Genomic DNA, 25,315 nt, shown 5'->3' on the forward strand with positions numbered 1-25,315 from the left:
TAGTTTAATAGGAATTGGTCAGCCAGTATTACCATAATTATAGTGGACATTCAGACATTTGTTGTTTGTGATGGAAAAGCAGCACACTAAAAGTAATATTTAAGCTAGAAATCACAGCCTTGAATAAATCCTGGGAAATGCTAGGGAACCCTGGCCCACATTTTGAATATCACTGTTCTAAATGACTTCAGCTCCTTCAAACTCTAGTGAACCTGGCCAACACAGCCCTGGCTAGATCTGGCTCAGTTTCACAGACCAGGTGGACGAGGGGTTAACCCCTTCAGGCCACCCTTACTATCCTCACGCAAAGGGTGGTCTGAGGAATCTGAGGACCAGCAGCATCCACTCACTTGGGAGCTTGTTAGAAACACAGAATCTTGCCCTCTTTCCCAGGATCTTCCACATCAGAATTTCCCTTTTAACACATTCAAGTTTGGGAAGCACTGCCCCAGATCACAGCATCTCAGAACTAAGGGCTAAAAAGGATATTTTTAAAAATCTGTGAGTTCCACCCAAGTCCTGGTTTCCAAACAACGTCTTCATTTTATAGAGGAGGCATCCGAGACTTACCAGTCACGCTAGCCTGTCAGAGAAGCCATTCTCTGGACACCCTGACTCCCAAATTCACACAACTTCTCCCGTCTCAAGCAGTCTCGCCTGCTCCCTGCTCCACTCCCATTTTTGAAATAAAGGTATGAGTGCCCTCTGTGCCTGTTCTCTTGGCCGCCAGACAGGGCTGGACATCAGGTGGTGCCTGGGAAAGTGTCCGGGTCACAGCAAGCAGGTGAGGGAGGGGCCTTCTCAAGAACAGGGTGGGAGGCACCCCGTACAATCTGAGCTGGGGCAGGGAGGTGACTTGAGAGGACCTATTTGCTCTGCAGGGAGGGCTGGGCCCAGACCACTGCAACTGCCTCCACACCCCCCACACCTAGACAAAAGCTCAGTTGAAAGCCCCCTCCCTGTCACCTAGCCCCCGTGGGAATGGCTCAGGCCAGAAGCCACCATCAAATCTGCTCCTTTCTCCCAGGGCCTGGTAACTTCTTGACAGGTTACAGCCCCAAAGACAAACAGCTTCTGCCAAGCAAATAACTGTGCAACGGTGGGGGTGTTGGGGAAGGCCTGAGAGTGGGTCTGAGCTGCCAGAAGACCCAGGTGACAGGGTGGGGGCCTCTCTTCTGCAGAGGACAAATAACCGTGGGCACTTGGAAGCAAGGAGGATGCAGGTGCACTGTTCGCACCGCGGGCAGAGGCAAGGGTGCTCACACCACAGGGGTCTCTGGGCCAGCCTCCTGGCTCCCTAGCCCTGGGCTCTGTGTCAGGCTATACAGAGACCTTGGGGCTTTGAAGCAGAGACCGGGGTTCTTCTGTGCTGCCTCCTTTGTCTCATGCAATCTGTGGCCACAGGTCCCCTCACTGAGCTGCCTACAAGAAGATGGCCAGGGAATCCCCTCCCCCAACTACTGCATCCTGGATCCCTTGGCTCACTGCCAGGGCCACCATCGTTTAGAATACAAAGCCATGCCAGCCAGGGTGAAGGCCCAATCTGGGGGTCTGCAATTAAGTGTAATGCCAGCATCTGGGAGCCAATGCCATGGGTCTGAGCCAGTAAGACATAAGCAACTCCCTTCCCTCTCTGATTTCACTTTCCCTTCAACACAGAAACGGTGATGATGTGACTAAGGACAAACTTGAGTTCTGAGCTCCTAAGAATGCTACAGACATGAAGGGATGGACCCAGTGAACCCACCATTTGCCATATTTGTCAATTAAGTTTCTTTCATGCTATCTGACCACTGTGTAACCTGCCTTCCTATCTCCTGGCCAAGGTCATAGGGCTGTCTCATAAGTACGCAGGGGAAGATTCCAAGTTTGCTTGCCAATTGCCTGGAGTGTGATCCCTACCTGGCTCTCAGGTTCCCAGGCTAGTCTGCAAAAACTTATGCAGTCCATAATCTACCAGAACCACTAAGGGAAACACACAAGGGAAGCTGCATTCCCTCTTCTAAATCTAGGATGCCAGGGGCCCAGCTGGGACTTTGAAGGACTGTCCAACTTGGCTTTGTCTGCTTTCCCAGTAGGAAAGATGCCCACAGTGCTTTGCATTCTTCTTGTGCTATTCCTGTACCTGCACAATGTGCCTGACAAACAATAAATGCCCAAATGATGCCTGCTGGCTGATCAACATTAACTTGACCGGTACATCCTATGTGCTGGGGACAGAGTAATGCTCCTTAGACACATGGTACCCTGGGGACCTAAAGATCATTGAAGGCAGTTTCACTTTTCTGGCCACTGGAAGCCAGGAAGAGCAGCAGATCCAATTATAACCCTAGGACTGATTTCCCAAACATAAAGTGAACGTCAGGGTCTCAGTTTTCCCTTCTGCAAAAGGAGAGACTGAGAAACCAAAAATCACGTTATCGGAGCCACCCTGGGACCAAGCAGACACACAGGGGCTTCAGGGCACAATAAAACTCACTGACACACAAGAAAATAGGGTTGGTTTTTTTGTTTTTTTTTTTTTTTGGTGTGTGTTAATTTAATCATACAAATATTCATTTATACAGTAAGGAAAAACCTCCTCATCTTCATCTCCTCCCAGGCACCACGAGGCCCCACCACAAACAACCACCCAGCTTGCTTGCTACACACCACTGTCCAGGTGGAGGAAGCAGCAATTGCTGCTCCAGCATTCACCCAAGGATAAAAAAAAAAAAAAAGACAAGGCAGGGTTGGGTGGGGAATCAGCTTCCATTTCTGAGCCCTGGCAACCCCACCATCCTCTCCTGATAGGGCTCAGGTTGAATTTGGGGAGGTGTTTATTCTCATGCCCACTTCCCACCTTGGCCACAGCTGTCTTGGTGAGGTTCTCTCCAGGCTGGAAGTGCCTTTGACGGACTTAAGGTTACAGCCAGTCCTTGCTGGGGTAAGAGAAGGCTGTTTCTTGTGAAAAATGCCCCGAATTCAACTGCCCCCAAGGCAAAAAGAAATAAAGGCATGCACGCGTGCACACAGATCCACACACACCTCACTCCATGCACACAGGCCTGAGCCCCTCTACCTCCCCCACTGGGCTCAGGTCCTTAAGGATGCTGCTTGCGTCACCTCATGGGTACCAGACACTGGAAGTCCTGCCCAGGGGCAGCCTGCCATTTGATGAGGAGCCTAAGAGGAACTGAGACCACTGAGGCTGAGAGGGTAGCCTATGCTGCCCAACTCAGCAGGGGAGAGGAGGGGCTCGAGGAGTTGCTCAGAACCTAAACCAATGGGAGGAGGCAGGATCAAGGGTACTGACAGCCTCCAGGTCCTGGGGGAACCACAGACTCCTTCTGCTTCTATTCCATGGCTTGCGCTTGCTCTGGCCTCAGCAAGGAGCTCACCTCTCCAAAGATGTGTACAGAAATGGTTTGTCTTTGGGAGGGAAGCTAACGTGCTTGGGCCAATTACCTTGCTGGGTGAAGCTGCCTACAAGCAAGAGGAGAAGAGGATTCCCCTGGCAGGGCCAGACCCACTGATGGTGACCTGTGAAGTCACTGCTGAATCATGGCAGGCAGCGCCTCCTGGGAAGGGGAAGGGGCGCCTAGTGCGGGGCAGATGAGGAAGCCAGGAAACTAGGAAACCAGGGGATGGAAAGCTTCCCACGATCCCACCAGGGCAGCTGAAGATGTGACACTCTGAGGCTATCTAGTGAGGAAAACGGCTGGGCATGTGTAGGCTCCAGGGTGGTGGTGTCCAGGAGGTTGGCACCAACAGTAGCAGAAGTCTGGGCCTAACAGGGCCCCCAGACAAAAAGCTATCGTGAGCCCCTGCTTGGGCCTGTGGTGGCCTGGGCACCTGGCAGGGACTCCCATCTGCTCTGCTCGGGAATGGGGTACTCTTCGTGTGCATAGAAAGTAGGTGCTCCGCTGTGAGCCCGAGTCCAGCCCCAGCCGCACTGCTCTCTCAGCAGGCTGGCTCCACCCTCCCTCAGGACCTCTCCAGTGGACCAATGTTTATTCCCCCTTTCAATTTTTTGGGAGGAGGGAAGGCAAAGGGGGAATTTCATACAAACTTTTCTCTCACAATCAAGCTTTAAAAAAACAACAGTCTCAGAAGAGGATGAGGAGGAACAAACAACACACATTTTTTTCTCCGACACCCAGAAAGAGAGACAGGCAGGCAGACCATCACCCACACCCAGGCTGTATGACCCACTGCAGCCGCTCATCGACCTGGTCTCCCTGCTGGTCTCACACCCTCAGGATGGGTGGGGGTGTGGGAACAGGCAGGCAACTCTGCACCCGCACCTAGACCCATATCCCTGGCTATCAACCAACCAAGACTCGAGGGAAGGAGGGGTAAGAAGAGAAGAGGGACTTTGCATATTCTTGTATCTTTGGCAGACAGCTGTTCTAGCCTGGTTCAAACTTTCCATGGAGATATCCACATCTCAAACTGCTTGGAATCCACAGGATGCCAGTGGGGCCACCTGTCCAAGTGAGCAGCCAGCTAATCAGCCTGTGCTCTGGCAGGGCTGCCCTTTGCCCACCACCTCCCAATAACCAAGCATCCTGCTCAGGGCTGGGGACCTTTCAGTTCCATCAAAATGTGGTAGCTGTGGCCCTTCCCCATGGCAAATTCCCCATCTGGGGCTATATTTTCATACCTTAACAGCTCAGCTTCCACTAACAGGCTGTGAAACCACCACAAAGGACAACTGGAGGAGAACACAGGGAAAGGAGCTGTGTGACAACAGAGAAGCATGGGACACCTTCACATTCGCCTGCTGCACAATCGCTGGTGAGCTGCACCAACACCCGTGTGTGTGTGCACGTGGCACACGCACATATGCAGCACAGAGGCACTGTTCCCAGAGTGAATGGGGGCCACTGTGTACAAAGAATCCAGAAGAGCAGTAAGCGTGATGGCATTTCTCTCTGCCAAGAGAAACATGGAAGGAAAGCAATTTGAATTGTTACAAGTGTGTGCAGAAGGACACCTCTCAGCCTCAGAAACTCCCACGTCACCCGAGATCTGTCCTCAAGGCTTCCTCCGCTGGCCACACAGGGAAGTTTGGTCTTCAGAGAGGTTCTGATGGTAACAAGCCACAGGGTTGACGAATACTAATGTCAAAGGTGTAAATCAACAGAAGATTAACGAGAAAAGAAGAGGAAAAGGGTGATAACTCATTGGCTGATGCCATGAAAAACAAATGGGGTCAGAGACTTGTGGAGTCATGTGGCACTGACCCACAGAGTCCCCAAACATGCCACGCCAGCTTCTAACCTGAATCGCTTCCAGAGCAAGCAGCTATTCTATAAAGAGTATGTTATCCCTTATCTAAAAAAAATAAAAGTGGGAAAGAGGGGAGAAAATTAACATGTGCTCAAAACTACAACCTGTCTGTAGGCAAAATAATTTTTGTTTAAAAAGATGGCTTTTTTCCCCCATTTTAAACTTTTTTTTCCTTCTTGAGTGACCTAATGACTTGCTAGACTGACACTTAATAAACAAAACCCAAAGTGGCTGCACAGATTTCTTCTTGGTAGCCTCAACACCATTCCTGTGAATCAGCATTCACACATGCATACTGAGTTTACTCAAAACTAGTCTGTTCTGCGTCTTCCTCTTCTTCCAGGATGGGGGGTCAGAGCCAGGGGTCCACGCGATGTGGTCTGCAATCCAGAGGAACCCCTTGCCCTCCCCCCCAAAGTCAAGCCTTCTGTCTTTTGTTAATTTTTCTTCTTGCTGACACCCGTTTAAGACTGGCCGAAGGGATAAGGCCCGTGGAGCCCCTGGAAGAGAGTGAACACAGTCAGTGATGGTAGACACAGGCAGGTACAATTTGACAACCAAACCAAGTAAAAGAATTAGTCATTCCCAGTGAGCCAGAAGGAAGCCCAAGGGCACAGACAAAGCCTGCGGGTTGTTCTTGCCATGCAAAATCTCAAGAAGCCAAGTATCAGCACATTTCAAGTTGCTAAGTGTTCTCATTCAATCACACCATCCAAGAGAGAGGTGGCTAGGGGAGAGAATTCTCGTCTTTCAGATGCTAGATCAACTGGTGCCAACCTTCCTCCACCCAGGTCACAAAGCCTTCCTTCCTTTTTGACAATATCTCAACCTCTCTGCTAAAGATCCTTGGATCCCACTTTCTACACCTTATCCTCAGGTGTAGGCTACTGCTGGCTGATGACAATTACTTCAACAACAAAAATACTGCAGCCACTGTCCACCTAGTTACAGGCAGGATAGCAGGGGCTTTGTGTACATTGTCTTTAATCCTCATCCCCAAAGCCAAGTGAGTATTATTACATCCATTTGGCTGATGCCCATCTGACTGCAGAGATTAAGAGATTTGTTCAAAGTCACATGGGTAGTAAAAGGCAAAGATTCAAACTCAGGTCTGAACTTTGTTCTCTCCACATTGCTTCTCCCTTGCCATATGATAATAAGGTTTATTCCAAATTCCCAAAGGCATTTTCTATGCTGCTTGGCTGCTGGAGAAGGCTTCATAGTCTCACTTTTCCCTTTTGTTAAGAATGAGACACTAAGATGTGCCCACACCAAAAGCAGCTTCATGAACTTGCTAGAGGATGTCCTGTGCCTCCCTCCACCTTCACCCCACTCCACCTTGGACTGTGCTTCTTGAAAAGACCCAGGAGAGCAAAGCTAACTGGTGACCACTCTCACTAAGGTCCTACACCCCAAACTGGCCCAGAAACAGCAGGACCCTTGGATCAAAGGGGTCAAATGGGCATGGAGAGGAGGTGCCACAGCCATACCATGACAATCGACCAGAGGGGTTTCACGATGCTTGACAACTACGTTAAGAATCCTGAATCTAGGCACAACTGGGGTGAGGAGGCACAAGAATGACTGAGATGACATTTTCCATTAGTTTGATGGGATGTGGGCAGTCAGAATTTGATTTTCTTTAAAGAATGACACATTTCTTTGAAAAGGAATATAAGTGCTTCGTTGCAGGGTTGCCAGTGATTAAAATCCCTTATCAGTATGACTTTGTTTTGTTTGTTGCCATCTCCCTAGCACCTAGCATGGCACCTGTCCCTTAGTAGATACCCAATAAGTATTTGTTGAATTAATAACTAAAAGAGGACAGGTATTTTTCGGACTACTACCTGGAGTGTCAGACCCCTTTAAGTCAAAGAATACTGGCCCTTCCAACCCAAGTTTTTAAACAGCTGCTTAGGTCTGGGGATACAGTGTCTGAGTCATGCCATCCATTTGGTCGCCGTCTCCCAGGTCCCAGGAGAGGCTGGGCTCTCTGGAGGTGCTTGCTAGAGATGCACAACCTCATGGTTTCTACTGCAGTGGGATGCAGCTTGTGCAGAACTGAGACAAAGAGACCTGGGTTCTGCTCCCAGCTCTGTACTAGCTCACCAAGTGACCTTGGGTAAGGTCCCCTCCTCTCAGGATCTCAGGTTGTTCCTTAAATTTTTCCAGATTTAAGGTTCTAGGCATTGACACAAAGTACCTAGCCAAGGAGGCTAAAAAAAAAAACAGTATTATAAGAAAAATGTTCTTTGTTCATGCTTATAATGCCAGAAGTCAAAGCTGCCAAGAATAGGGACCATGAGATCAAACTTTCCAGTTTTTTCAGTGGAAAGCACTGAAATTGCTTTTGCTTTTTTTTCCTCTCTCCATATAAAGCCTCAAAAGACCAGAAGTATGTCTAGCTGCTTGGTGTAATTATTGAACACAAAAACCCTGAAGAGGTGAATTCGGAGGATGGGCAACATTGATAAGAGCATCAACTATGTGCCAGGTGCTTGCTGCTATAGCACTTTAACATGTTCTCTTTAATTTTCATGAAGATAAATTAAGACAAGTACAATCTCCAAGTTCTGAGAGGTGAGGTAACCTGATCAAGGGCACAGAGCTGGTAAGCAGAGCAGGGGTGATTAAAATGCCATATGCCTGCCAGCCCCTGCGTCAATCATGTCTCCAGCAGGCAAGCTAAGGCTATAACCACCTTGGTAGTCATAGCACCCACCCATTCAACCAAGTGCTAGAGGAGCAAAAAACTCTTAGAATCCATTTGGGGGGCCTGGTCGGAGGGTCACAGACCCCAGAGGTAAAAATTAAAGCAGCTTGTAACAAGCTGCTCTCAGTTCTTCCCAGCAACATTCATTCATCCAGAACAATTCAAGGAAGGCAATAAAGGCTGTGATTCCTGTAAGGTTTAGAACCAATACAATGCTTAAAGGTTTTTCCTGTGCAGGAAAAAATGCTCAGAGAAAAGAAAACCCGAAGAACAAACAGCATTTGTTTTCTGTGAACTATTCGTTCCTTCACTCTAAATTTAACTGCTTTCCAGACCAAAGCTCCACATATTCACACCGGCTCTTACAAAGCAAGCCCTTGCCTTGTGACTTGTGTGGAATGCTTGGAGAACAGACTTCATGACTTTGCCAAGGAGCTGTTGCGCATGCCCATTTTACAGATAAACTAAATGGGTCCTATGCCATTGGCAGAAAAATACAGCAGACGTGGGCATTTTCAGATTTCCACATGAATGCCCTGGCCCTCAGACCACTCAGTATGGCATGGTATGGTATGTATTTTTTTTAGTTTTAAGAAACCCCCTTTTTTTTTTCTTTAATGGATGTCCTGGGGATTGAACCCAGGACCTTGCGCATGCTAAGCATGCACTCTACCACTGAGCTATAACCTCCCGCTAGTAAGGTATTTAGCTAGCTTAGATTAAGAGCTATCATTGGTCCCCTATTTACTGACTGAGATTCTATGCCTTTTGGAAAGAAAAATGCTACCTAATTCCCTTTCATCCAGAGAATGGCATTACTGAAGCTGTTTATGTTTAATTGGTACAGAAAGTTGGCTTAAGGAACAAACTCTATCTTCTTTCCCCCCAAATTAACTACCATCACTTCAAGGAAGGGAGAGGGAGCCAATTCTATTTCAAAACTACTTTACCATTGAGACTTCCCATGTGCAGGATTATAGGTGTCACAAGCAGATCTAGTACACAGGCAACACAACATCAGTTATAGAGGAAAAGCCTGGTGGAGATTCCAAGAACAGCTTGTCCAGGGTGTCCCATGGCAGAAGGCCAAGCGGGAAGTACCTTTCCTAAGAGTGGGATGGAGGTACATTTGAAGCAAGATGCCCATCCACATTTCAGGTTCCACTGGAGTTCTAAGACCCAGTGTAACAGGTTCTGGTGGCTTATGTCTCCAACTCCAACCTAAAAGTAGGGTTTGGCAATACAGATAATGTTCACTCTCTTCTGGTGCCTAGCAACTCTTCAACTTTTACCAGTAGGGAAGCAAATGCCAAATATTTTAATTAACCTGGCATCACTGACATCTCTCCTGTAACAGCTGTACTACTAATAAGGAAAACAGATCAAGGGATGAATGCATCAGATGGTACTAGAGTCCTGAATTAAACTCTGACAAGCGAAAACTGATGCCATGAAAGCATGATTACAAAACTCAGTGACGCTGATGCAGCAGGCTAACCTCCTTTCTATGAGGAATCACCTCTCACCATATAGGGACTAGCAACATGGATAGATTTGTCCATACTAATAGAAGGTATGAATAATCAAACCCAGAAAAGAACTCTATCTGACTCCAGGTCCAAAGACCAGTTCCCCAGGGCCTACCCAACTTGCACAGAAATGGGTTTTCAAAGGCTCCATTTCTTGGGAGTAGTCCCGCCTCTGCTAGGGGACAGGAAAGCATTCCTGGCGAAGGAGAGACAGCCTTTAGGTTCACATGGGTTCAGGTATTGCCTGTTTGCCTCAGTCTTCCCTAAGTTTTTCACTGAAGAGCTGTTACGGCTGTGAGCCCTGGGACCTAAGTTCTACTTGGCTACAGGAAAGGTGAGCCCTCTTAAAGCACAGGAGCTCCATACTCACCAACTAAGACAGAGGGGACTCCCTGCTAGTGGGTGTCTGGGAAAGAGACCTTGGCCTCAAGCCAGCTGAATGATTACAGTAGTTGGGGCAGGTCCTGAACTGCACTTCCACAATGGAATAACTACTGTGAGCCATAATTTGGCTAATTTTCCAAAAATATTTTTAAAAGAGAACACATATAGACTTAAAAGACAACCTCAGTTTCATTCACCACAATGTCCTGAAAGGATAATTTGAGATCTAGTACTTGTGGTCCCTATGCTCAAAGCAAAACTAAAAATAAGAACTATTTGTTTTTTAAAAATAGTTTATAGTTGCCCCTGTGGAATAGCAGAGTCACTCCCAGTCAGTGATTTGGTTATCACTGATCTTATGTGAGTGGACACCTGTAATACCTTAAAGTTCTTCCTAAAATTATACAGAAATCAAAATAACTTTTCCAAAAGGGAGTACTGAAAAACAGGAAACTAGTTCTGTTTCAGCTAGAATACTTTTAAAAGTTTACTCATCAATGTTCAACAGTAGAGGCAGTGCTATCAGAAAAGCAAGCTACTCTTTATACGATGGTAAAACTTGTTTCTGCCAATTATTTGTGCCTTGCACACAGTTAAGACTCAGATATCAGTAAAATGAATGAATGAACTGTGAAATACTCTGCACTGGTGAGCCATCTCTCTTTAACCTCCCTGGGGAGGGGCGGGGGAAAGAAGGCTGAAATTCCTAATGAAATAAGGATGTCTTAGGAGGAGGGCTTTTTGGATAACTCTATATGAAAGCTGTTGTTTAGATAAAGCACCACAACATGAAAGTTTTCACAAACCTATCTTTATTTTGCCTTTGTGATTTGATTTAAATAAATAAAAAGGTTCAGGCTAATAAAAAGACAGGAGCATTTGCTGCATGGCTGTGAAATAACGTGCTCTCCGGGTGTATACTGATGGCAGCATCAGATAATACCACCAGGGCCCTCCTCCTGCTCACTTCCTGGGCCAGTCCTGGCCAGTGCTTTACCCGCCTAGTGCTCCTTTTGTGTCACTTATGTACACTGAATGCAAACACAGAAGAATACAGGGTTTAGTCCTAAGTTCTGTCATGATCCTGTACTGCAAACATGGTGTGGTGAGGCCCTGCTCATGGGGCTGGCTTGGTTGGTAAGGGCCAGAGATTGACCAAGCCCTGATCAAGCCTATTAGCCTCTCAGTAATTAGAAATAAAGTTTGTACTGGAGTAATGTACAGGATAAGGAGGGCTCTTCTCTCAGGAGTACTCAAAGCAGGGCTCATCCCTTAATAGATGGTGACTGTTCAAGGAGGCTTGCTGGTGGTAGAGCAGGGCCATATCAGCATGATGGGAACTTCTGCAGGTGCTAGAACACTGGTGTTCAAACTACCTTCATGTGACAGTCCTCAAAATTTCAAAGATGTATTTGATGTTTTGGCTGAGGACATGTATGAGAACCAGCCAAAGAAAAGCAAATAAACATACTTTTATGCATGATGCCTAATCATGGGGCAGGCTCAGTTCACGGCTTTCTGAGTGTGCCAAAACTGTGCTTAAAAGCTTGATTCAGTTATAAGTGTGCTGAACTAGTTTTTAAAAAGCCCTATCAAAGCATTTTTTACACTTACCTCTGTAACAGTTTTCCTGTTGCTCTTAACTAACTTCTACAGTCCTGCTGGACCTTCTCATGTGTCCATCCCTCCTCCCTCTACCGATCATCCAATCCTTCATCATACAGCCCTCATTCTTCCTCCTGCCATCATCCACCTCTCCATCTTCCCTCCCTTCTTCCTCTGTCATTCATCCTCTAGTCCATCCAAAGCTCCCCGTGGCCAAAGGCAATTCCCAGAGCCTTCACCTACCCCATGACAAATCAAGAATACCACCATGAAGAAGAAAACTCAAACATAATTGTGAATGAAAACATATTTAAAGTTCTACAAGGAGATGAAAGACACTGGCTGAATTCTACTTCCCCTTTCAGTAAAGACTTCAGAGCAAGCTATTTGCTATTTGAAATTCTAGCCCCCAAAATCTTGTTAATAGGAAGTGTGCTAGAATCCAGGTGGGATGCTAGCAGACAGAGCTCTCTCATGGCCATTTCTTAGGGCAGAGGAGATTCCTAGAAAGGAAGAAAGAACTGCTAAGAGTCTCACTGGCGAAGACACCTAAAAGTTTATCCAAGTTCCTAGCCACGTGTCCTTTGGTGTTGCACTGTAGGAGTCCTGCTGAGGCTGCTGGTCCCACTTTTTCTCAGGATTTCCATTCCAGCTCCTATACTGTTTCCTTACATGCCATCGTCTTCCCCCATCTCTCTTACAATTAATTCACAGAATAACCTCCCCTGCATCCCCTCAAATGTCTGGCTGATTCAGGGAGAATAAATTGTTTTTCCCTGGTCCCCATTCAGCAATGTTTGTTTTCATCCTACCACTTCCCTGCTCAAAAGCATTGTTGGTACTCTAGTTCCTTTCACATTAAAGGTGAACTCTCCTGTGCTTCGCTTTCAAAGGCTCCAAAATTCACCCCACCCTCTAAATACACCTCACTCACCACACTCAGGCTGGCCAGTGTCCTGTAAACACACCCTGCCTGTGAATGCCTCTGGGCCTTCCTGCATGTGGTTCCTCTTCCCTCCAATTCAGTTTGAATCTATCATTCACCAACATATCACTTTTCTGGCTACTTCAAATCTCACTGCTTTCTCCTTCCTTCAAACTCATATGAGCACTTAAAAATCAGCTGGAACTCAACATACTATTTCTTTACTGGCTCTCATTTCTTCCTATGAGCTAGTCACATCTGTGTAATCAGATGGTAAATTCTTTGAAGATAAGGATTAACACAGGCTGTGAGCAACTTAGAAGGCCTCTCTTCCTGACTAAATAATATCAAAGCCCTCTCTGTCAAAGCAGTTTTAACTTGCCCTTAGGTGGTAATCACAGCAAAAAGCCCAAGACCCTCAAGCTTTTGCAGGTGAATGTATACAGCTTTGAAAAGGGTCTCACTTTCAGTCCAGCTCTAAGGAACAGTCTGCTGAGGCACAGCAGCTCTTAATCTTACATTCTGCACCTGGTACTTCTAGACTATAGTTAACAGCAGACTAAGCTGAGAACAAGTCATTTGAAACCTGAGTATCTATACCAGGACACAAATTCTCACACTATAATTCCTAATTATACTTATCTGTCTAAACCTACAATTTCCTAGTCCCACTTTGAGAACTTTTATCAGAAATTAAAATGTCAAATTCAGAATACAGGGAAAAGAATGTTTCCTTACAGCTAAAATAAAATATGCTGGCTGTCTTGGGAACACTAGCTCTGTTTCAGCTACAAGACTACCCCAGCATCAGACCAATCTAAAACAATGCTCAGAGCCCCAAAGCAAAGAAAAGGGAGCTGAACAGCTTTGAAGCTGTTTAGGTACAAAAGGGAAAGTTCCTGGAGATACTTTTTATTCTTGGTCAGATAGTAATGTTACAAACAACAAGAGATATTTTCTAAGATGTACAGTGTTCGCTTAATTTATTTTTAAAATGCACACATGACCAATGCCAATGCAAACACCAGCAAAGCTGGGAGGACTTTACTAGTTCCTCTGGGTTATCAAAAGGGAGTCACCATAATTTCATTAAACCAGAGTCTCCTGGCAAACCCCTCTGGTACAGAATGTGCTAATCTGCCAGCGAACAGGGACAGGTACTGCTTGCACTCAGCTGCCATGCACTGCTTCCTTCTTGGCCACAAACTCTTTTGCTGCTTCTGAAGATGAACAAGGAGGTCTCTACAACCTGATACTAAATGTATAAACTACCTTCAGAGAACAGCAAACAAACTTTGCTTCTGTCAGCAAGCCTTGGCGTAGTGTGGCCTAGAAGAACACTAGACTCAAAATAGTTCCCTAGGTTCATCCCATGGCCCACCCCCAATTTGCTGTGTGAATGTGAGCAATTTACAACTTATTGTATTGGTTTGTCAAATGAAGAGTGTAACTACAAAAGCCACAAGAGTGTTGTGAATTAAGAACAAGAATAAATGCAGTAAAGGTGCTTTGGATAACATGAGACTGTCCACATGTTAGACAGTATTAAGCTCAGTCCGTGGACCTCTTCTCTATCTATACCAGTGGTTTGCAAGCAGGGCAATTCTGCTCCTGTCCCAGGGGCATTTGGCAATGCCTGGAGTTGTTTTTGGTTGTTATACTCAGGGCTAGGGAGGTTCTATTGGTGTCAAGTGAATAAAGGCCAGAGAGGCTGGTAAACATCTTACAATGCGTAAGATCTGCAGCCCTCACCCCAAATAAAAAGGATAATCTGGCCTAAAATGCCAATTAGTCTTAGCCTGTTGGCTGAGAAAACCCTGCTCTATATTCATCACTTAGAAGACTGCAGCCAGTCTCATAGCATTAGATACTGTCCATATGACATGACTCCCAAGTTTATATCTCCACCCAGACCTCTCTCCTAAACTCTATATCCAATGTGGATACACAACAGCTCACTTGATACCTCCATCTGGATGTTTATAGAAATCTCCAGTGTACCCAAAATGGACCTGCTGATCTCTCCTCACCTCTACACCAGCCTGTCCCCTCTCCATTGATGGCAGTTCTGTCCTTTTAGTTGCACAGGCCAAAAACCCTGGTGTTATCATTTATTCTCTCTTATACCCCACCCCTCTTCCAACCCATTAGCAATTCCCGTTAGCTCTAGCTAACGAACCAGATCCATACTAAGACCACTTCTACCTCTGCTGCTACCATGCTGATTCAAAGCATGCATTTTCTTCACCTAGATGACTGCACTAACTTCCCTACTGGTCCTCTGATTCTATCCTTGCCCTGTATTCTTGAAATGAGAGCCAGAGGGATCCCGTTATAACATTAAGTCAGACTACAGCACCCCTCTTCTCAAAATCCTTTAATGGTTCCCTGTGTCCCTCAGTGCAAAAGCCTAAACCTTTATAAGGGCCCACAAAGCCTTCTGTGATCTGGTTTCTATCCCCTGACTTCATCTCCCTCTACTCTGCTCCTACCTCACTCTGTTCCTTGAACAAATCAGGTAAACTTCCATCTCAGGGCTTGTACTGACTGTAATATATTCTTTCTCCAGAAACCTTTTGCAGAAACAAAATCTGGCTTTACAGGATATAAGACAGCCTCTTAAGTATGTTCTAGTTCTAAAATACTAAGCATGTTCAGAGGAAGATTTTAAATTCATCTCAGAAAAATATAACTCCAGAGATTCTATCTTTTGACCATAATCAGAGTATAGACAGGTTTTGTGACTTCAAGAGGTACAGGTGTTACTGTCACAAAAGTGAGTTAACGGAAATTTCTTTTCTTTTCTTTTTTTTGGAAATTCCAATGTCAACAAAAATCTAAACCCAAGTGACCAGAGGCTCTAGGGAATCTTTTCCCTTCATAGAAGCTGGAGAGAAAGGATGATTTCTACAGCTTGCATAGCAGCTTGTGGAGAAATGGGGTTTAGTAGTAGTGAAGTCACATAACATTTGGTCAATAATTGGCCTGACCCTCATTTGAAATGTCATAGTACGCTTTAGAAAGCATCCTCTCCCTAGCCCGCAGCTGTGAGCTCACCTGATAAAAATACGTACATGAACACTATTTGTAATTGGGAAGCAATGTAGTGGATCATTAAGAGAGCAGGCTCAGGAGTCAAAAACAACTGGTTTTGTTCATATCCTGGCTTTACCACTTTCTAGCTCCATGACCTTGGGCAGGTCATGGAACCTGCGTACCTCAAGTCTCAGCAACTGTAAAGTAGGGATAGTAACAGTGCCTGTATCATGGTCCTGTTGTGTGGACTAAATAAAGTAATACAAGTCAAACTGCTGCCACTGCCTCTGCCTCTGGGGAACACATACTGGGGCTGGGAGGCAGGGAGGTGACTATAGTTTTTTGTAGTTAACTTGTAGAACTACTTGGTTCTTTAAACTATGTATATTGATCATTTTAATAACAAAAAATTTAAAAAGTCCTTAGCACAGTGCCTGGCACATAGTAAGTGCTCAATGAACAGTAGTTTTACAGCTCTGACTACTGCACTCTCATTGGCCCCCATCGGAGAGTGGTGTGCTTCTGCTACCTGTCCCTTGCCAGAGGAGAACACAAGCTGGATAAAATATCAAATGACACAAGTTTTCCTTCCAGCTTCTTCCTGTGCCAGCTTTAAACCTTTCAGGGAAAGGGTTTGCACCTGAGAAGGAAGACTCAGGTTTCATGGCAGTGGAAAGGCTACACTGCCCTCTACTGCCATTAGCCCAGCTAAGGACACCAACCACCTGCCACTGGGTCAAATTCAGTGCCCTCTGTACTGGGCAAATGTTGGGCCCAATTCCACTAAACTCATCCCTTATTATTATGTTAAACTGATTAGCTACTTCAAAGTAGATAATAAGATCCACAAGCCATTAAATCCTCAGGCCCATATGGCAAAAGATTTGCCTTTTCCAGACCTCCCCCTATAACCTCTACTATGTTTCCAAACCCTCACCTACACAGAGGGAAAATAAATCTTCCATTCCTTATCCAACACAGATAGCAGCAGGTTAGAAGAGAGTTGATTTCTGACCTAACAGAAACTTCTCTAGGCTCCAGATCCAAAATGTACTAAAGGGTGATTGTCAGAGGGAGGAAGAGGAGCAGGTAGAAACGTGGGCAGGCAGGGCAGATGGCACTTGGCAGTGGCTGACGCTGGAAGAGCACGATGAACCTCCTGCAAAGATAATAACACGCTTCTCCTCCTGAACCAGCACTAGGCGGAAGTAATAACAGTGGCTCAGACTATAATCAGTTTAAAGGAGGAGTATATGACAAATACCAGCTCCAAACATTTTTTTTTAAATAAGAACAAACACAAAATAAGAGGCACAGTCCAAGTAACAAAATAAATGAGTTTGGAATTCTTTTCAGCTCCCCCAGATTGTAAATCATTACTCTTCAGAGAAAGGAAGCAAAGCATTTGGGCTGTCCTGAAAAACAGTTCCTTGGTTTGGGCCAGCCACACTCTTATTCTCAGATGTCCTGAATCAGATCATTTGGTTGTCTTGTTGTGTCCTACTTCTCTGTAAGGCCTTCCTGGAAAACATCTAGAAATTTTAAAAATTATGGGCAAATAAGAAAAAAAAGTATTTGATTCTCTCCTTCCACACCTCTATCGGTTGTTTTTTCCTACTCTAACACTGTCCAAACAGAAGCTGTCCTGGCCTTCAGAGATGAGTCAGAGTTAGAATTCATGGCAAGACTGCCTTGAGTCAATGGTGAGCACTGTGTGACTGTCCTCAGAGGTTCCTGAGCTAATCACATAAAAAGAAAGGGTTCATTAAAACAGCATCTAACCTTTATTAATACTTGGTCTGACTGTTCACTTGGGACAGGTCAGCCACAAATTGAGCTGATAATGAGGTCAGCCAATTTTTAACAAAAGCATAGAGTCAGATTTATGAATCTTTGGAGCAGGTCAGCATATACTTACCTTTCTAACTCCCTCTGACAGCTCTCACACAGGGAGGGGCAGGCCCTCTGTGTTGTGGGATGGAGCTAGGGCAGGCATTCCCACCCACAGCTTCCCCCCAAGGCAGAGCATGGAGTCTAGAGAGTTTACAGTTATTCAAGGGCAGCTGAGGAAGGGCTCCAGGGGTATCCAGTTCCTGGCACTGACAGATGTGCCATTATGTTGACATCCACCCAGCCCTCATAGAGCAGGTGCATGAAGCAATCTTTTCATTTCATCCTATCAACCTTAGCAAGTTAAACTGTAACTATGGAGGCAGCAGGAAACTGTATCTGCCTACTAAAACTCTGGTCACGGGCTTCCAAGAGCATCACGTCCTTTCCTAGCCTTAATGGCAGGCAGGGAATTTCTTTAGAGTAAATCAAATCTATTGCCAACTCAGTGATCCTTGATACCACATCAGGTACACCTCCTACCCATCCAACAAAGATGGTACCTGAGGTAAACCGAAGACACTTGCCCCAACTCTGAGCTCTAGGGATCTCTCATCCTTTCCACTTATTCATAAATAAGAGGGTTATTCATTATAAACGCCACATGGTTGGTGCACCCTGGAAATTAAAAAAAATATTTTATTTTTTATCAACCAGGAAAAGAAGCCACTAAAGACTCAACACACAGGGGAACTCTTCAAAAAGAAGATGCCACAGGCAATCCTCAGTTTACATTAGAGCCACTTATTTCAACTCTGCTTCTTTCACATCTTGACGATACTGGTCATCAAGTCAGTTAACGCTTTCGCTCAACATAGCCTTCAGCCCAACAGGAGGATCTAGGGAAAGCCCAGGTTCATCTACTAATACCTTAGCCATGTGGCACCTGGATTTGAATGCCAGTTCTGCCTCTTGCTAGCTGTGTGGCACTGGAGCAAGTTACTTAGCCCCTCGGAGCTTTGGTTTTCTTATCAAAATGTGAAATGATACATGTAAAGTACTTGGCAGCACACCTGGCACATAAGAACTGTTTAAAAAATAACTCTAGTAGATTACCCCATCTTGTCCCTTTGTCAAGGATACCTCTTCAGAACCTCAAGCATGACTGCCTTTAAAAATAACCTATATTCTCAAGCCAAATACACAGTATTTAGAATTACGAATTATCTCTGCTTTAAGATATCCATTTAAGTACACTCCCATTCTTTTCAAAACCATTTGTAATTATTTCATCCACTGTTGCTCAAAGGAACACAATGCAACCTACTGAACTTATCCCCACTGTCTATCATCCTTATCTCCTGATCATATATCCCTTACTCATTCTGCCTTTAGCACTTGAAACTATTCTCCTAACATCATCCTTCCCGTCTTTCCAAATTTATCATTGTTGATGAAAAGCCCTTTTCATCAACTCCATCTCAACCTTCTTTAACTAACCACCAGCCATGCACACAAATTACACATTTTGACTGTGCTGTCCTCTACTGACCAAATGCATACTCCTCTTGACTGAACTGTTTGCATGTTTCATCTCCCCTACTGTATTGACAGCTGCTAGTTGGTAGGGATAGCTTCTTTTATTCTTCAAATTTCCTTACTTAACAACGTACACTGCTCTAAATAGTGCACAGATGTGTTAATAAATATTTACTGGTAACTGTCTACAGGCTACCCCATTCCTAAGGAGACCTAAGAGGTGGAGCTGACTCACCTTTAGCCAGAAAGGCTTTCAGAGAACTTGCTAGCGCTCACCTAAGTGCTTTCTGAGTAAGATTGTGCTTAACTTAAGGGGGAAAAAAAGAGGCTTCAATTTCTCTTTGGGGTCCAAGTGCCACATTCTCAATGCATTACAGCCTATAGACTTGGATATCTCCAATGAGAAGCTTTTCTCTGTGGTGCTACTACTAAATGATGCTACAGAGTTCATGAAAAAAATTAGGTAACATACTATGAGTTCATCAACCTCAAGAAATATCTCTAGAGCCTTACCACAGCCTGGCCTTTCCAAAACAAGCAGCATGTTAGGACCTCAATTAAGGGTGGTAGGTAATGCATTCTGATAACCTCCCACCCCCACCCTAAGCCAGGGCAATAATGTAGTTAATATGCATCAGTCCCTAAAGCCCTAAAGGAGCAAAAAACGACAGGTTCACAACTCGGGAAAATGAGTGCAGTGCCCTGGCCAGGAACACTAGTCCCCTCCTAAGACCACAGCAATGCCAGGTAGTTCACGGTTGGGTGAAGGGACTTCCACTACAGAAAGCATTGAGCAACTGGTTTTGTCTCCTCCAATTCTCATCTTCCCATTACATTTGGCTGCCTCAAAGTTCCCGTTCTAATAGGGCATGCTTAGCTTAGGGCCTGTACCACCAGGAATGGTCATAACCTGGAGGGTTAAATTTAAGGAAGAAAAATCTGGAGTAATGGCAGCTTAGAGGAAAATCTTTTATTAAAGAGTGTTAAGGTGTGAAGTCTTTCCTCAAATATAGGCAATTGACTTCTCTTATGTCCTGTATGACTAACATAACTCTACACAATCCTTTATAATGACTATCCAACCAATAAATCAATCCCTTGTTACACTACTACTGAATGAAGTTCCTCTTGCTAGACCATGAGGAGAAAGAGAATTCATATCACTGGGTTTCTTAATTTACCTCTTGATCTGGACCACATATAACGTACTGGTCAGAAAAATACTATTCTTACAACAGAGTAAGTTGTCCCTCAAATTAACATCAATTCTATTTTTAAAATTTTGAGAGTGAATGCCAACATGAAACAAGGAAAGACTTAACAGTTATATGATTATACAGGTGGATGCTGGGCCTAATATCCTACTTTACTAGCCAGAGAAGAACGCATAGGAATGTTCACAGGCCCTGCCATACGAATCACCTACAACAGTGAGCTCTCAGCATCAGGGCTTTATTCAACCAACCAAAACCAACAACCAGGAACCATCATTACCTCAGCAGAGTAAGGGAGGTACTGTTTAATCACCTAGCATAGAGAGAAACAGATCAAAAAATCAAACACCTAGAAGGTTGTCTTAGAACAATCAGAATATTTAAAATCATGATTAACTCAACAAACAATTCTCACTTATTCCTCACACATGAAAAGTCAAAATATCACTTGGGCCACTCTGGGTTGTAACTGAGGAGGTAGATGGGCCATAAGAGACTGGAAAGACATCAACAAGAAGACACGCAAACAAGGTAAATAAAGTGGAAGCCCAACAACATTTAGGATAAATAACTGAGATTGTCTTTTTCCTCAGGAAAAAATCCACCCCAAACCAAAAAAAAAAAAAGAAACAAAAAAAACCCAACCCCCCACCTCCGCCAAATACAGTAGAAAAGGTGTACCATTGTTCTACGCTTAGTATATGTTTACACTGGAGGCGTGGCTGGTGATATTTTGACTTTTTTTTTTTTATGCTAAAGGTAAAGAACTTTGTTCTTTCCAACACCCAAACCAGAGCAGAGAGACAACAGTAAGTTATAAATGTATAATATCCACAGGACATGGAGATGGGGAAGGGGGGAGGGGAGAAGGGGTAGGTTTTTGTGTTGTTGCGTTGGCAGGAGAGCTAAGCAGTCTTAAAGAACATTCTAGGCTTCTAAGTTTGCCATGAAGGGGTATCACAAATCCCAAGGCCCACCACCTACCCCTTCTCCTCTTCTCCGAGGGCACCTACCTTACTGTAAGTCACTACTGATAAGTTGTTTGCGTGACTGCTGGGGGACAGATTTACAGAGTTCTGTGAGAGTCTATTCTCATCTTGCTCAGTTTGGTCAGGAGCAGGAGCCCATGTGTTTTTGCTGATCGAGTCGAACCCGGAACCCCCAGGGTCTTTTAAGTTGTTTTCATCTGATTGTCGGTTCTTTTGGGGAGAGGCAAACGGGTTGAAGTTTCCTTCTACCTTGCGATGTGGCTGTGTGTTGAACTCCGTTTCAAAAGACGACAGCTGCTGCGTTACTCCTAGAAGTCCACCCACCTCCACACTGAGAATGACCCAGATGACATCTGAAACAAAAAAAGCAACTCATGTCAATGCCAGGCATACCCCCCAAGGTTCAAAGCAGCCATCACAGAGAACCCCCAAACACCACCCAAACTACAGAAAGAAATGTTCCTCTAAATGCTACTTTAGAAGCTTACTGACAAAGAAATCCAGTACATTTACACAGCATGCAGTTCTACATTTTTGGTAAAGTCAAGTTCAGACTCTGGTACAACTTCAGTAGACTTGTGGTAAGACCCATGAAACTATTTGTAAAAAGGTTACTTTCTGATTCTGATGCATAACCAAATTTGGAAATCATTACTACGGAGAACAATGATCAATATATAGAAACTCAAAAGCCATTTTCCCAGAATCACAAGCTCTTTGTGGTTTTTACTTTATTTTGCATGTGTCTGACTCAGGAAACTCAGCCAGGCATAACTCTTCAAAAAACAAAAACAAAAACAAAAACAAAAACCCAACTTACAATTTTTAAAATTGTAACTTATCAACCACTCCCCTATCTTTGAGGCATTAAAAGCTGAGCATATATTATCCAAACTAGGACAACTAAGAGTGAAAGGGGGAGCTATTAATAATTGAACCAGGACACAGGAGTAAACCAGCAGTAACTCTGATATATTAGAACAGATATCACCCTGGCTATTTTCACCATCTACGTGATCAAAAGATACTAAAATTTAGTATGCCTCAGACTTTCTAAAATAATCCAACTTAAAACCAACTCTGTCTTTCTGTCAGATAAGGAAATCCTACCATCCATACTGAAACCATAAGAGATTTGTTTTAAAAGATGCACCATAGAATTTTGGTCATAATTCAGTTATTTCCTCAACTGCCAAAGCCAAGGGTTCAAGAAGAAACGAATAAAGAAAGTGGTAGTTTCCTTTGCGGTTCAGCACCTCAATTCAGACAACGGTGGCATCTAGTTATTTTCCTGCTGGAAGGTTTCAAAAAACAAGCTATAGAAAGTCCAAGAGCCTTTTTCACGGCGCCTCGGAGGCAGTCAGTTGCTCATAATGAAGCTGAATATCTCTTTCCCGGCCACCGGCTGCCAGAAACTCATTGAAGTGGACGATGAACGCAAACTTCGTACCTTTTATGAGAAGCGCATGGCCACAGAAGTTGCTGCTGACGCTTTGGGTGAAGAATTGAAGGGTTAAGTGGTCCAAATCAGTGGTGGGAACGACAAACAAGGTTTCCCCATGAAGCAGGGTGTCTTGACCCATGGCCGAGTCCGCCTGCTACTGAGTAAGGGGCACTCCTGTTACAGGCCAAGGAGGACTAGAGAAAGAAAGCGCAAATCTGTACAGGTTTGTATTGTGGATGCCAATCTGAGTGTTTTCAATTTGGTCATCATAAAAAAAGGGGAGAAGGATATTCCTGGACTCACCGATACTACCGTGCCTTGTCGCCTGGGGCCCAAAAGAGCTAGCAGAATCCGCAAACTTTTCAACCTCTCTAAAGAAGATGATGTCCGCCAGTAGGTTGTGAGAAAGCCCCTCAACAAAGAAGGTAAGAAACCTAGGACCAAAGCTCCCAAGATTCAGCGTCTTGTTACCCCATGTGTTCTGCAACACAAACGTCGGCGTATTGCTCTGAAGAAACAGCGTACTAAGAAGAACAAAGAAGAGCCTGCAGAATATGCTAAACTTTTGGCTAAGAGGATGAAGGAGGCCAAAGAAAAACGCTGGGAACAGATTGCCAAGAGACGGAGGCTGTCCTCTCTGAGAGCTTCTACCTCTAAGTCTGAATCCAGTCAAAAATAAGATGTTCTAAGAGTAACAAATAAATAAGATCAGACCAAAAAAAAAAGAAAGAAAGTCCAAGAAACTTTTAAGTATAAACCTTGCTAAAAACAAATATGAAAAACTGTCCAGGCTCCTAAATAACTGCTGCAAGGCTGACAGGAAAAGACAAATAAAACTTCATCAGTTAGCTACACGGGAATAACAGGAGTCCCCTTTACCGTGATTCACTTTTCAAAGTTTCAGTTACCCGTCAACTGTAGTCCAAAAATACTAAATGGAAAATGTCAGAAATAAACCATTCATAAGTTTTACATTGCACACTATTCTCAAGAGTGTGATGAAATCTCCTGCTATCCCAGTCTTTGGTCTGGGATGTGCATCACCCCTGTCCAGTGTACCCCCACTGTATACACTACCTACCCGTCAGTCACTTAGTAGCCATCTGGGTTATGAGATCGACTGTTGGGTATGGCAGTACTTATATTCAAGTTACCTTATTTTACTTAACAATGGCCTCAAAGCATATGAGTACTGACGCTGGCAATTCAGATATGCCAAAGAGAAGCCATGAAGTGGCTTCCTTTAAGTGAAAAGGTGAAAGTTCTCAACTGAGTAAGGAGAGAAAAAAAATCATATGCTGAGGTTGCTACGATCTACGGTAACAAATTTTCTTTCCACGAAATTGTGAAGGAAAAAGAAACTCTTGCTTGTTTTGCCGTTGTACCTCAAACTGCAAAAGTTACAGTCACAGTGAGCGATAAGCGCTTAGTTAAGATGGAAAAGGAATTAAATTTGGACAATGAGATATTTTGAGAGATAGACCACATCTCTATAACTTTTATTACCGTATATTATTATAACTGTTCAATTGTAGTTTAGTTGTTAATTTCTTACTGTGCCTGATTTTAAATTAGGCTTTATCATAGGTATGTTGTATGGGGAAAAAACCCGGAATATACAGGGTTCAGTACCATCTGCAGTTTCAGGCATCCACCCTAGGAGTCTTGGAATGTAATCCCTGCACATAAGTGGGGGACTACTATATAAAACAAATACACTAAAAGTGAAGGAAACTGAGGGAAACCCTCTTTGGATTGTGTTTGTTCTCAATTTTCAATATGGGTTCTACATCTGAGAAAGGGGATTGTGTGTGTGTGTGTGTGTGTGTGTGTTAAAGTATAGTCAGTTTACAGCATTGTAGGAAGGGGATCTTAAGTATCAGCCACAAATACTCGATTTAAGGTTAGTGGTTTGGAAGCTGTATTAAGAACTTGGTGTACCCAACAGCTAGGATCCAAAACCCTAGTAAGTGGAGATGCAGTGACATCTACTGTTCACTTCTATAATGAGCAACTCTTTTAACCTCTTGCTAAGAGGAAGTTAAAGTCACTAGCAGCACTAGCATGGATCACTGGAATGGGCATCCATTCCAGACATACTCAGCATTAAATCAAATGAGAATCTTCTTGGGAACTAGTACCGTAAAAGTTCAACCTATCGATTTAACACTGTAAGCCTGGAGAGGAAGTGTAGCACTGCACTCAGAAATCCGGAACAGTGCCAAGAATGGCGGATCAGAGGACTTTCATTGAAGACTTTCATTCGAGGCCCAATCTTGTAAACCAATATGATATAGGCCTGAAAGAACAATTCAATGGCAGGCAGCCTAAGGGAGACTCATTCTGTACTCTCCTATTCGAGGCTTCTAACTAAAGGCAACATTCCTTCACTCTACTGTTCATTTTCCCAAGTGGACATGCCTTGTCTTACAATACATTAATTCCTACTTTTTTGTCTTCCACCCGTTTTCCAAAATTCTTTAGAAGAACATCATACATTTAGCATACTCGGCTGCAGGTCATAGGCTTCTTAGCTCATGTTCTCTAAGCTCAGGAAACTAAACGCTTATGAGAAAGGATAGATTTTTCTGAAGGCTGTTATCAGTATATGAGACTAATGACATCTCCCCCTGGCTTTGAGAACTTAAACTTCTTTAATATAATTCCCTGAGCCTTATTAATTGAGCCACTGCACTCCCTTCACCTTGGCTATTTTTCCATACTGTTCACAGGTTCTACAGAGTAACTGTAAAAGGAATGTCACTTAAGAAGCCACTGATAAATAAACACCAATAATAAACACTCCAGTTCTGATCCTCTAAAGTTATTATCA

At 44.2% G+C, this 25,315-nt stretch overlaps 1 protein-coding gene and 1 pseudogene across 5 annotated transcripts in view; one reads left to right on the forward strand and one right to left on the reverse strand.

Moving 5' to 3' along the window:
* Positions 1–2,494: 2,494 nt before the first annotated feature.
* The window catches only part of ILRUN (inflammation and lipid regulator with UBA-like and NBR1-like domains), a 93,018-nt gene continuing 70,197 nt past the window's right edge, over positions 2,495–25,315 (reverse strand). For 2 of the 5 annotated variants that reach the window (XM_032462871.1, XM_032462869.1), the window contains 3 exons: positions 21,063–21,391; positions 20,330–20,362; positions 2,495–5,774 (listed from right to left, as the gene is read on the reverse strand). In XM_032462871.1, the coding sequence (XP_032318762.1) occupies positions 5,739–5,774; positions 20,330–20,362; positions 21,063–21,391 (398 nt within the window). In that variant the 3' untranslated portion in view covers positions 2,495–5,738. The remainder of the gene's footprint in view (positions 5,775–20,329; positions 20,363–21,062; positions 21,392–25,315) is intronic. The other 3 variants (XM_032462872.1, XM_032462873.1, XM_032462870.1) reach the window with 3 other exon arrangements.
* LOC102510909 lies at positions 22,394–23,195 on the forward strand (annotated as a pseudogene).

This window comes from Camelus ferus, chromosome 20 (genome assembly GCF_009834535.1).
Source record: "Camelus ferus isolate YT-003-E chromosome 20, BCGSAC_Cfer_1.0, whole genome shotgun sequence".
NCBI classification, from domain to species: domain Eukaryota; kingdom Metazoa; phylum Chordata; class Mammalia; order Artiodactyla; family Camelidae; genus Camelus; species Camelus ferus.